General features: G+C 49.9%; 1 protein-coding gene across 1 annotated transcript in view; it reads right to left on the bottom strand.

The window, feature by feature from the left end:
• ITGB5 (integrin subunit beta 5) overlaps window positions 1-13,072 on the bottom strand; it is a 39,688-nt gene that overhangs the window by 13,417 nt on the left and 13,199 nt on the right. Inside the window, exons 5-10 of the mRNA XM_072341938.1 lie at window positions 11,970-12,138; window positions 8,043-8,204; window positions 6,626-6,721; window positions 5,957-6,046; window positions 4,221-4,355; window positions 1,976-2,405 (exon numbers count right to left, since the gene is read on the bottom strand). Of these exons, the coding sequence (XP_072198039.1) occupies window positions 1,976-2,405; window positions 4,221-4,355; window positions 5,957-6,046; window positions 6,626-6,721; window positions 8,043-8,204; window positions 11,970-12,138 (1,082 nt within the window). The remainder of the gene's footprint in view (window positions 1-1,975; window positions 2,406-4,220; window positions 4,356-5,956; window positions 6,047-6,625; window positions 6,722-8,042; window positions 8,205-11,969; window positions 12,139-13,072) is intronic.

Below are 13,072 nucleotides of genomic sequence, written 5' to 3'. Positions count from 1 at the left end.
CTTCTATCCTTTCCTTCTTCAGAAAAGCTGAATCCACCATGGCTACTTCTTCCAGAGACCTGCTGCTCCTTAGGTGCAGTTTGGGGTGCATCCCACACCAACAGCTGTGTAAGCTCAGGCATTTTTGGTGGGCTGGAGAAGCCCCAAGCCCCTTGGGCTGAGAAAACTACCTCAATACATTAAGGGTGCTTGCTACAGCTCAGCTTTAACATTGCAATGGCTGAAATTTAGAAGAAAAAAAGGCTACAAAACAATAAAGTACCAGGAGGCACGATGAGAACCACCCCACCCGTCTATCCCTTGGGCTGCTTGCCCTCAGCCTACACTTTGTTTTCTTTCACAGATATAAAAATGACTTTTAAGTGACTCTAAAACCGGCACATCCCAAACCAGCTCTGCCCTTCTTCCCACCACCAGCAGCCCTCCACTAGGACAGAAGAAAGCAGGTGCACCAGAAGACACTTGACTTGCCATGGCACCGTTTCCAGTTGCTGCCAAAAGCCAGAGGACTGCCATTCCCATGTGCCCCAACAGCCCCAAACTGCCTATCAACACAACAGTCTCCAATGGCCCAGAGAATGGCAGAGATTCACTGTCTCTGGAGATGTTCAAAAACCATGGAGATGTGGCACTTGATGGACATGGTTAGCAGGCAAGCTGGGGATGGACTGGATTTGGACTTGGTAATCTTGTTGGTCTTTTCCAACCTTAATATTTCTATGATTCTATAAACACACAACTTGCGGTAGCCCATCACTTACTCAGAAGCCTGCAGGGTAAGGCGCAGTGGGGAAAAAACCCTCCACTTCTCCAGAGAACAGTAAAGAAACAGCTGCTTTTCTGAGCTTACTCTACTAACAAGAGAGATAACGCAAACCTGTCCAGCATTTTGGTTTGAGATTTTCACTCAAGGAAATATTTCACTTTGAAAACAAACAACTTTTGAAGAGTGACATTTTACTCAGCTTCAGGTGAAAGAATTATGTCTTAGGGCAACGTGTGCAAGGTAAATTACATGACCTCAGGCTGACAAGGAATTAAAGGAATTGCCATTTGAGCAAACGCTGCTAAATAGCTCCTCTGCTTTTGCTGATGCAAAACAGACTGGCTACATCTTTACCAGTGAATGATTTGTTTTCCCAGTGAGCAAAAAAATCTGCATGTAAAGTATCTTTAGGAATCTCCAACACAGATTTTCTCTAATGAGTAACAGACCGAAACTCAACCTTGCCTTTCACTTGCCTTGTACCAGGGGACTGTTTCAAATGTGTTATCTTTAAAAAAAAAGATGGTTTCTATGCAGGCACGTGGCACAAATGGAGAAATCCAATTTAAGAAGACAAGACAAAGCTTGGGAGAATCCAGGCCTGTGAGGGTTGTAATAGAATCAAAGAATGGTTGGGGTTGGAGGGGACTGTACAGCCCACCAGTCCCAACCCCCTGCTGTGGGCTGGTTGCCACCCACCCGCTCAGGCTGCCCAGGGCTCCATCTAACCTGGCTTTGAGCACCTCCAGGGATGGGGCATCCACAGCTCTCTGAGCAGCTGTGCCAGTGCCTCACCACCCTCCGAGTAAAGAATTTCCTCCTCACATCTAACTATATTATATCTCCTTTCTTCTAGTTTAAAGCTACTCCCCCTTGTCCTATTTCACTATCAGACCATGCAAAAAGTCACTCACCCTCTGGTTTCTAAGGTCCCCTTAGTACAGGAATGAGGTCTCCTCAGAGCCTTCTCCAGGCTGAAGTTACCCCTGTCTTTCTCAGCTCCACCCCTCAAAGCATCTTTATGGCCTCCTCTGGAACTGCTCCAACAGACCCACATCTTTCTTGTGCTGGACACGGTACTCCACATGGGGCCTCATGAGGGCTACATTAAGGTCACAACTCAGGAAACCCTCTCCCAAAAGATCAACACCAAAGCTGTGACTTAGCAGCCCAAGCAAAGCAAAAGGTGAAGGGTGGGACAGCACCTACCTGAGCAGAGGACTCCCTTGTATCGAGCACAGGAGAAGTCATCACACTCGCAGAAGGGCCCGTAGATGTTCCCAAACTCGCTCTCATAGCAGACACACTGGTTGCAGCTGCACTCCCCCCTCCCGCTGCAGATGGGCTTTCCCTCCATCTCACGGCACAGCCCGGCCTGGGTCTCCCCACCGGCCCCCTCCTCACACTCGCAGCGGGCCCCCAGGTAGCCGGCATCGCACTCGCACAGCCCGCAAGCGTAGGTCCCATTGCCGCTGCATTTGCTGCTGGCTGGCTCCGCGTGGCCGGTGCAGCCACAGAGGCAGTTGTAGGTGACAGCCACTTCCAGGGTGTCACGGAAGCCGGCTGGCTTGATGGTGAAGACATGGGAAGTGTCCTCAGCTGGGCAGCTGCGGGCCTCCACCGATACCTCGAAGGAAACCTAATGAGAGGGGGGTGAGAAGGGAGTCAGTGTGTGGCCCAAAGTGGCCTCCCGGGTGTGGACGAACCACTCCAACCCCACGTCATGTGGGCATCTCAGCATCCCGACAGCCCATTGAGGTCTTAGCCTCCTTCACACCCCACACCGCCACTCTGGTTCCCCATATGGGCCACATGTGACCCAAGCGGGACAAGTAGATGCACAAAGCTGGCGTTGGATCCACCACACGCCAAAGGGAGAACCACCAAGAGGGAAGTGCTGGAGCTGCGCTAGGGGAGCCCCACACAACCATGCAGCCACTCTCCTCACAGCCTTCATGCCCCCACACGGCCCCTGCAGCTTCTGCCTGCTGAACCCACATTTCAGCCCTCACCAAAGCGTTCATTATTCTGTGGGTAGCTCATTTCAAAAGACACCACAGGCATTCGAGTGGTTTCAAGGCTTATTACCATCACCCATGAGGGTTAATCTCCATCACAGACCGCTGGTTTCTGTGAGGCAGGAGGCAGCCTGCCTGAAATAACTGAGGCAGAAGTCTAGCAAACGGACAGGTTTTCATAACAGCAAAAATACGACATTGTCTTGAAAGCAAGTATCAGCACTGATCTCACTAATGCGGCACAAGGACCCGAGGTGTCTACAAGGTGAAGGATTTAGCACCTTTTGAGAGAATCCCATCCGGTATCACTCATAAAGCCCCAAGTAGGGAACATACATAAATTTCAAAGGACATAGAATTATAGAACCAATGAGGCTGGAAAAGACCACAAAGATCACCAAGTCCAACCCTAGCCCATCCCACCACGTCTACTACCCACATCCCTCAGTGCCACATCTCCTCCATGGGTCTCGAGCCCCTCCAGGGATGGCAACTCCACCTGGGCAGCCTGTGCCAGTGCCACATTACTCATTCCGAAAAGAGAACTTTCCCAATATCCAATCTGAACCTCCCCTGGTGCAACTTAAGGCCATTAGATCAGAAAGCAAGTTCAGGGCATCACCCTGCTCCCTTCCACATGCCACCGGCACCAAATCCCAGCATGTCAGGACCCGGTGCCAACACCTTTGGGGAAGCTCTCTCAGCTATTCATGGAAGCTAGACTCTGATCCTCATAGAAGCTGCTGAACAGGAGGGGATGTAGGGACAAACCGCAGCAGCTGGGTGAGCTCTGTCTTTATGCCAAAGGCCAGAGCCCCAGCCACCAGATTAATGCTCCTGTTCCAGGGGCCCTGACTTTGCTGGTGACATCAGGAGGGCACGTGCCTACGGTTGGCACAGCTCCAGGGACTGATTCCACCGGCTGAGCTGAAATCCAGTAATGTCAGCTAAAATGCTGAGGCCACCTCCCTTTTTAACACTTCACATGGTCCTTATTTGGAGAGGTAAAAGTTCAGCTACTGTTTATTCTTCCAAACTATTTTTATATGCCCAAGTGCTTAGTGCTCTGGTATGTTTTTAAAGCCGTTCTTCTCAAATAAGGAAATCATCCTGCTAATGAGTCCTCACAAACTGCAAAGGCCTGGAGAAGGGGTCAGGATTCCCAGCCAGGCTGATCCCGCTGGCCCTGCAATGCAGTGCTGATGCCAGGTGACAACGTGCCCTCCTGTTCATGCCCAACAGGTTCAGGAGCATCTAGACTTCATAGACTCACAGAATCATTTGAGCTGGAAGGGACCTTTAAAGGCCATCTAGTCCACCTCCCCTGCCATGAAGAGGGCAGAGCTTTTCTCAGTGGGTTTTCACATTACCGCAGCACGGTTTTGAGGCTAGCAGAGGAAGATGGGCAGCCGGGATGTGCAGAGAGACAGACTCACCGTATCTCCTATCTTGAGATCCCCACATTTTCTGAGCCCAGGGTAGGACAATCCATCCTGGCAGGTGGCAGTGAAGGTCAAGCCAATGTCCTCAGGGCTGTCCCAGACAGTGAGTTCTACTTTGGACCGAATGCTCTGCAAACACAATGAGAAATAAAGTTGTCATGTTAATACGGGCAAGGCAGGTTTCTTTTGCAGAGCATTCTGCTTTGCTATCTTCTGTTGTATTCAGAAGGAATGCTCTTATCCCCTTCCTTCTTCTCATCTCTCCACCCTGCTGCACAACCCAGACTTCATAAGCCAAAACAAAACAAAAGGAAAACTCTGTAAGTATTGATGTGAAACGAGGTTGTTTTGTTTAATTCTTCTGATGGCTGGAAGTGATGCACTGTGAGCAGTATCTGAAAGAGACAAAGGCTACAGAACACAGGGCAGCAGGTCAGAAGGACCACGGTATGACCTGACCTGGGTCATTCTTACGTCCTGATGCAAACATCAAGATTTCTTATCAGCCTTACAGGGTAATGCTATTAGCCTAATTTAAATGCCAATTATTATTAGCCACTTGGCACTGCAAAGCAGCATACCTCCTCATGGCACTGCAGCCACTATGGGAGGGGTTTTGTTGCTGTGCTGTTTGGTAGACCCAGGCCTGCAGTACCTTCAGAAATGAGCAGAAGACTCCAAAGAGATTCAGGGGAAGGACCTGGCCCACGAGATGGAGCAACTCCTGACCGAAATAAAGCTGTAACAGTGTAGGGTACACTCTAAGGTGGAGCATTCCAGTGTGAACACAAGGGAATTATGAACCTGCAGCGGCTCCAAGGATAGCTAACACAAAGGCCACCTGCCATGGGAAACCCACCAGTGCTGTACAGGGGAACATTATGAGATCTGCTGGGGATGGGTTCAGGAAAGCAGTGCACTGTTTGACCCCATGGCTGTAAAGGTCAGCTCAGACACTGCATGTATGAAGAACCCTACCTGAGGGCCAACCCAAGACAGCGAAGTATTTCAGTTTAGCCACAAAGAACACGGGCAGAGCAAAGTACTTTCACAACTGACTTTCACACACGGTCACACTGAGTCACACATCTCACACACCCAACATCCTCCCAGAAGCACAGAGCTGAACCATAAGGATCCAGCAGAAATCCAACAGAAATGCAGACAGCTATCCCACTAGCTTGCTATCTGGATGCTTCTTGTCGCTCTGCTCCCCTTATCTCTATAGAGATGCACAATGACCAACCCAAGGATGCCACCCAAGCCACATCATGTCCCTGACATGTCACCGATCATCAAAAAGCAAAGAAATGGTCTATTTTCTCTAATGGTAGGGTGATCTGTGACAGCTATTAAATCCAGGTTGCATTATGATGCAGTCCTACACATAAGAGATGTGGGACCAACCCTCTGCTCTACTGCAGACCTCTTTGGGCAGCCTTGTGCTCTTGCTTCAGTTCACACAGGGAAGACCCAAGAAGCACTTTGCTTCCTTGTCAGCCCAGCAAGGGCCCAAGCAGATGACATCAGCCCAACCACCAGCATCATCCTAAAGAGGACAAGCAGCTCCTTTCCCTCCCCAGGGTGGATGCAAGCACGTCAGCAGTGACCCACAGCGGAGAGGACCAGAAAGATGCAGCCAAGCCTGGGTGGAGCACACGAGGCAGGGCTGAGCGAGCTCAGCTTTTGGCGCTCCCACCACAGCAGCTGTGGCGTTAAAACACACTTACATTGTAAGCCTTGACGATCAGCTCAATGATATTCTTGGAGTCCTTATGCAAAATCTCCACTGTGGTCCCAGGAATCAAGGCAGTGAAGTTCTTGAAAAGACAACGAGAGAAAAACACGCTGCGATGCAATGCGATGCAATGCGATGCGGCAGCTGAGTTTCCTCGGGAGCGGGTGTGGAGCATGAGCTCAGCCCCACAGCCCCATGGGGACTGCCAGCACCTCACCGCCTGCCTGGCTCAGTGCAGAGCATGCACCTCCCAAAATCCCAGTCTGCATCCCCACATCTCTCCACCCGCTCCTGCCATGAGGCAGCCCAAGGGAAGAGCCTCCTGCCGTGGGAATGGCAAAGGAGCTCAGGTTGGGGCTGGAGAGATGGAAAAACACAGCTGGGCAGCAGCACAGCGCTGGATTAGGTAATGGGATTGAGTCACAGCAGAAACGGCTGAACAGGTTTCTGCTCTCCCATCTTCTGCACGGCAGTAAGATTAGGGTCTATTTTAGGTACGCACACGCTCACTAACACAGAGATCTGTTTGCAGTAAGCAGCTTTAGTGCTTTTCACTGAATGACCAGGGGGAGGTGACAGCTGTGCCAAGCTGGCAGAACCTAAGGGCACCAAGATGCTCTCAAGAGGCAACCTAAGCCAAACCCATGGACAGCTCACTCACCTTGTACAGAACATAATGGCTTTTTGTAACAGCGAAAATCAGGTGGATATTGTTTTCAGCCAGTTTCTCCCCAAGGAGTGCCAAGGAGGGATAATCCTAGGGGAAAAACAACACAGAAAGAATGATGGGTAGCACAAAGACTAATTTCATTACTCTTCCCCCAACAGCAAAACCCGTGGCATTTCACTGCCGTGCAAAGTGAACCACTATATCTACAACTGAAATAGTAAAAACATTCTGGTAATTGTCACTCCTTGAATATTTCTGCTGCACCTATCATTAGGATGTACAAAATGATAACACCATGAGCCACACCAACACCTGAAACACTATTCTTTTTCCTTCTCTTTCCTCTTTGCCATCAGCCAATGTGTATGTGTAATAACCTAGCTGCTAACCCCAGGGATGCAAGACATGACCACGATCTAGAAATACACTAAGCAGAGATGTGTGATTTTTTTCCCGACAGCTGAGATATCTATTGCCTGCTTTTGCTGCATAGTAGAGCCATGAAGAGGTGACAATAAACTTCACTTTTTCAGAACTCAGAGAAGGAAAGGCTGGCAGGAAGATACTGTTCCAGCAACCCATAAGCAACAAAATAACGAAATGGTGTTCATTTCATTTTGAAACTCCAGTTTCAGGCCCCAAGCTGCTTCTGAAATGCAGCTCTCAGAAAAGGCACCCCACTCACTTGCAAGCTGGAGGGCTGATTTAGAGCCTCCAAGACTCAGATAAACACCGAGACAGCATCCCCATGCCAGCTCCCCAGCACAGCTCCAGTACAGCAACTGCACTCCAGAATGCAAACACTTGCAAGATTGCAAGGGCTGCGTACAGGAGGTTCTCTAAGGAGCCATAGGGAGCCATCCAGAAACACCTCTTGTTACTGAGTGGCGTATGCAGGAACAAAAATCATAATTAGTGCTTGTGACCTGCTGGATAAAGCACCATTCTGCAGGAGGATGTGATAATTAGGCAGCAGACAAATGCTCATTCACCACAGAAGTTTCCTCCACTGAGTTTAAATAAAGGGGGAGGGAAAAAGGGGGCTGGTCTGTTTATTATACTAAGATCTAAGTTAGGGTTGTGCTCAAAAGCTGTGAATAGGATCAGCACCACGTTGTGCTCCTGGCAGCATCCACATCAAAGTGGGCTCAGCCTCCCTGCTGACAGCCTGACAATCCCTGGGCACTTTGTAGTTGATGATGCACTTCAGCGCGCCAAGTTACATTTCCCTCTCTGTCAGTGAATCCTGACAAAACTTGCTGGGCTCCGAACCCATCTTTGATCATCACAAGAGCATGCACTGAGTGGAGCTGTCTGAGGGGAAGAATAAAAGCACACTCATCAGGAGCAAACGGCACCCAGAGCAGCATAGGGCCTGCTGACACCCCGAGGTCCTGCGCACACTCACCAGCTGGCTGGATGCGCTGTACTCATTGGCCTCATTCAGGTGGCACTGACCATCATGGGGCTGCACCAGCCCCCCCAGCTTCCCATCCAGAGCTATGTGGGGCACATCGTCTGTGGTGAAGACCAGCAGGTGGGATGCCTCCTTCCGCCAGCCGATCTTCTCCTAGGCAGAACAAAAGGCCTCGTTAACACTAATTAGTAGAGCACCATGCATCTGTCCACCCACATCTGGTGAGAAAAGAAGATGTTGGGGCCCTTCTGGCATTTCCCAGCACCTCCCTGCAATGCGGTTACTTAAAAAGGCCTGAGGAGATATGTGGACTGTCCACCAGACCTTTACTACCCCGATCCAAGAATAAGAATTTCAGCTGCTTTTATAGTCAGAGGAGACCTGCCAAATTCCTCTGCACGCGTTTCATCTGACCTCGTTTCCTCAGCTCAGTGGAACGGCTGTGCTGCTGCAAACAGCATGAGAGCTGCACCAGCCCCACTAAGCACTTTTCTTGCAGCCCACTCAGAAGAGTGCAGCCCACTCAGAGCAGCTTCAGGGCTGCAGCACAGGAAGACCCTTACCTGCAGCCCATCTGTGCAAGAAACAGATGTTGTGACTGTCCCTGCATGGACAGATCTGCAAGGACAGGGTTTTTGCGTGGAAAGGCACTACAGTTGGATGCTAATTGCTTCCCTCCCATAGAGCTCCCTCAGCTCTGCACCAGCCCAAGAGGCAGATCCGTGCCTAAGAAAGCACACTGAAGCTGCTCATTGCAATGGAAGTGGAGAGAAACAGAGGAGCCAGAAGGAAATGTTTGGAAGCCATCAGGCAGCAGCTCTCTCCACCTACACATGTGGATGGCTCTGGCCTCCAGCTCATGCCCCCACAATGCACAGAGGATGGAGCCAGAAGCACCCAGATGCAACCCACATCTGAAAACACCCAACTCCTCTGGATTTCACTGCTCAGCTTACTTAGGAACATCTGAAACCTACTTCATCCTACATTCACACGCCAGCTGACAAACTTCTGCAGCTTGGCTGCAGGCATTTCCTATGGAAACCGCTGGTGGGGGTGACGGTGAGCTGGCAGTGCACACAGAAGCATAACCATGATGGCCACCACAATTTTCAGCTGCAGATGTGAGTCACAGCCCACAGACTGCTGACCTTTCCGATAAATACAGCTTCAGGAGAACTACCCCAGACTCTACTTCCTTTTCTTCCCCAGTGCAAGAAGTATTTTTTCTTTAAGGTCATTTTCAAGAGCCATGCAACGCAGGTACGGCCAGAGGAAGCCCTCATTGGCAGGACAGGTGTGCCGTGTAGCACTGACATCCAGATTAGAAAGCAACGGGGGCTTTTTTGGTCTGGGATGCAGGAGCGATTCCACTGAAGCAACCCCACCAGACAAAAGGTGGAAACCCAAAATGATTATGGCTCTGACAACACAAGCAGCTTCTTGCACCACTCAGCCATCAGACAGACACCCACTCAACAGCCCATCCAACTCGCTTTCCTTCAGGTACCCAAAGCTGACTTCTTTAAGGACTGAAATAAAAACCACAGATTCCTCTTGCTTAGAAGTGTGCACAAAGCAAACAAGCTTTATTCAGACAACAGTCATGCAGCCACTCCAGGCATTATCCCTCTGTTTTTCTGCCTGCTGGCACCACCTTCTCACCGAGGGCTATGCACCTCTTCCTACACAGACTCACCCCTATTCTCACATCTAAGCCAAGCACATAGAAATACTGACAAATCTGGGCAGCATATCTCAGCTGGGGCACCCAACCTGATCATGAAGCTGCACAGTGCTTCAAGCCAATGCACCAACACATTGCAAAATGTGCATGGCTGCTGGAGACGGGTGGAAAAACCGAGAGGCTGGCAGTGAGCAGCTGCAGCACCTTTCATTGCCTCCGCCAGCAGCTGCAAAGTGCTGGGAAACGCCGCTCTCCACAAGACATGCAGTGCTCTGCTCTGCTTAAAACAAACAACCAAAGAGGTTTGCATTTATTTTTACTGGCCCGTGATTTTTGAACAGCAATCTGCATTGACGCCGGCACTGGTTTTAATCCCCGTGGGATGCAAAGGTTTGGAAGGCAGGGTGGGACCTGACCTGAGGCAGCATGGAGGGGCAGGACATGTCTCTGCATGGCCATGCAGGAACGGATCCTGCCCTGCTCCCACAGACACTGCTGTCAGAACCACCACAGCTGCCTCAGCACACCCCAGTCCTCCAAACCCTATTGAAAAGGTGGCTGGACTGCTATCAGCACTGCCAAGTCTGAAGCAAACATCTAAATTTATGCTAAACGTAGTGCCTAATGAGTACTGACCAAAAGCAGTTCAAAAGACACTTCATTTTACAACCAAGCATCACCTCCTTTCTGCAGCTCTGTGTATACGACCTGCAACTTACACGTGCCACCAAGCCCTACGATGTCTGTACTTCAAGATGGCAGAAAACCAAAGCACTGCAAATGGAAAATGTAATTACAGAAAGTTGATTAATATTCCTGGCTAACCATTCTAGCATCAGCATAAAGGCTTATTGTTTCAGGCTCTTTCATTGCCTCCAGAATAACATTTACCATCTCTACATCTTTCGGAGAGAAGCCAAACACGGACCAGTTATTAGTCTGTATTAACTGTGCAAGCTCTCCTCGCTCCTTGGTTTAAAGCCTCAGCCAAAAAATGACTGGAGCATTACAGAGCTCTCACAGCAGCTCATGCAGAAGAAATGCTTGATATGAATTACACCATGAAAATACCTCGTCGACAAATGAGATACTGTTTCTCCCACCTTTGCTCGCAGGGGAAAACACTGTGCTCAGACACTGGGGCTGTCAAGGGCTGTCCCTTGGTTTGCTACAAATGGCTCATTTAAATGCTCAGGGTGTTTGAAATGCCCTGAAGGGTAAAAACTGGAAGAGCTGGAGCACACCAGGAGGGTCAGCAAAGTACTGCAGGCAGGTGGCAATAGGGAAACCCACCCCACAGCCACAGACAGCCCCAAATAACCATCTGAAAAGGGAACAAAACACCCCTTGGGGTTACATGGCTTAGGAAGCACAGCCCAAACAATGTTCTGTGCGGTATTTCTGCACTATAAGGAAATCCTGTCCTATTTCTGCAGTAAGGAAAATGTGATGGCGAAACCGCAAAGAGCCACACGAAGGGTGGCACAACTGAGTCACCGCCTTGAGACATCCCTGCTCCAGTGCCACCTCTGTGCCACACAATGAACTTTGTACCTACAGAGCACTGGGAGCAGCGCTGTCCCAGGGCCAGCAGCACCTGTGCCAGGCTGGGAGAGGAGAGATGACTGCTCTGAGGCATCGGAGCCAGCAGGGCAGGTTCGGTCCTGTCAAGCACCCAGCATGAACAAAGGGAGATTTACGTTCCCACTCAACCCAGTTGCACAAGCCTGTATCCCACTGCTCCCACGGATTATGCTTATCTCCTGGCTCCCAAAATCCACACCTACAAGAAAACAGGACCTACCAAAAGAACTGTGCAAGACTGAGCTGGACAAAAGCCAAATTGTGCGTCAGAGGGGAAAAGGCAGACGGAGCTGTCCCTGTCTCCAACTCACAAAAGGATGTAAAGCAACCCAACTGCTTACTCCAGGAGGATTTTGAGCAACAATCTTGCAGTGAGAACAGCATACAAACGTAGCTGTGCACTGCAGGGAGAGGGCTTGTCCTTTGTGGGATGGTGACAGCAAGGGAGATGCATTTCTGCTATACCTCTTCATGCACAAAAGCACATAAAAACCTCTCCTTCTCAATGCAATTTTCATGGTTTCTGCAAGAAAAATGTACTCATTCCTTCCAAGAAATCAGACACTGAAGCTGGGTCCAAGAACACAGCTAAAGAAACTTCCCCTCTTTTACTTTGCTTTAAAAACCCAGAAGGCAGCAGGACTCACCTTGCACACAGCAGCCTGCAAAATTGCATCGAAACCTCCCTCTGGGGCATCCCTGTTCCGGGACACCTTCTGCTTCTGCACTTCTTCATTAAAACGGTCGACTTTGTCCGTCAGGGACAAGAGATGGCGGAAACCAAAGGAGGGGATGCAGCTTGGGAATAATTTATAGCTGCAAGAGGAGCAGAAGGAGTGATTAGTTGATATCAACCCCACCAGGAGCCACAAGCTGCAGGAGCTCCCAGCTCTGACCACACAGGCCTTCAAGCCTTCCCCAAGATTTCATGCTTTAGATGCTCTGACTTCTGGCTGATTATCAGCAAACACACAGCAGAACCTATCTCTGTTTCCACCCTGTGCTGGCTTTAAGCAGCTAAAGCTTACAGAGATCTCATCTGGACAGAATGTCTCCGTACAACATTCAAGTGGAGACTCCAAGCACCCAGGCCGTATGGCTGCGGGGTTTCAGTGCCCATAAGTCACTGCAATTTCCACACTAGAGCCCACAGCACAGCAATGCAGTCAGCATGCTCCTACTTAAATTACTCATGCATCCTTTCACTCTCCCTGCAAGGCAGGTGAGCTAACACTATCATTCCTGCTTAGCTTGGAGCAGCAAGGAAGGATGACCACCCAAAGGTGGAGAAATGATTCAGTAGGCTGCCAGGAAACCTTGCAAAGCAGCCAGGAGACAACAAGCCTCATGGGTTTGGTGTTCAAAGGGTTGGTGCTCATGGTGTGCTTGAAAGCCCTGAGCTGAGAGAGTCCTGCAGCATAAGCAGGAGGTGAGCATGGGTAGGGGAGAGGGAGGAGAAAAGTTAAGAATAAAATGTGTTTACCAAGGAGTTGCACTTGCTGTAGGTCTCTCTTATCTTCAGAGATAAAAAGCAGATAATGACCCACTGTGGGTAGGCTCTAAGACGCTTTCTAACAAAGAAGTTAAAGTTTACCACTGCTGATGGCTCTAATCCCTCCCATGCCAGAAACTGCATGCCACATGCATGTCCTCACAGTGCACACCACCACACATGGACCGAGCAGATCCAGCCTCCTGGGCACAGCAGCTGAGCTTTGGTGCAGCAGCAAATAAGGAACTAAGGAGATGA

This window comes from Excalfactoria chinensis, chromosome 7, assembly GCF_039878825.1.
Source record: "Excalfactoria chinensis isolate bCotChi1 chromosome 7, bCotChi1.hap2, whole genome shotgun sequence".
NCBI lineage: Eukaryota > Metazoa > Chordata > Aves > Galliformes > Phasianidae > Excalfactoria > Excalfactoria chinensis.
Note: the sequence above shows the minus strand (reverse complement) of the source record. Positions and strands in the feature narration are given on the sequence as shown.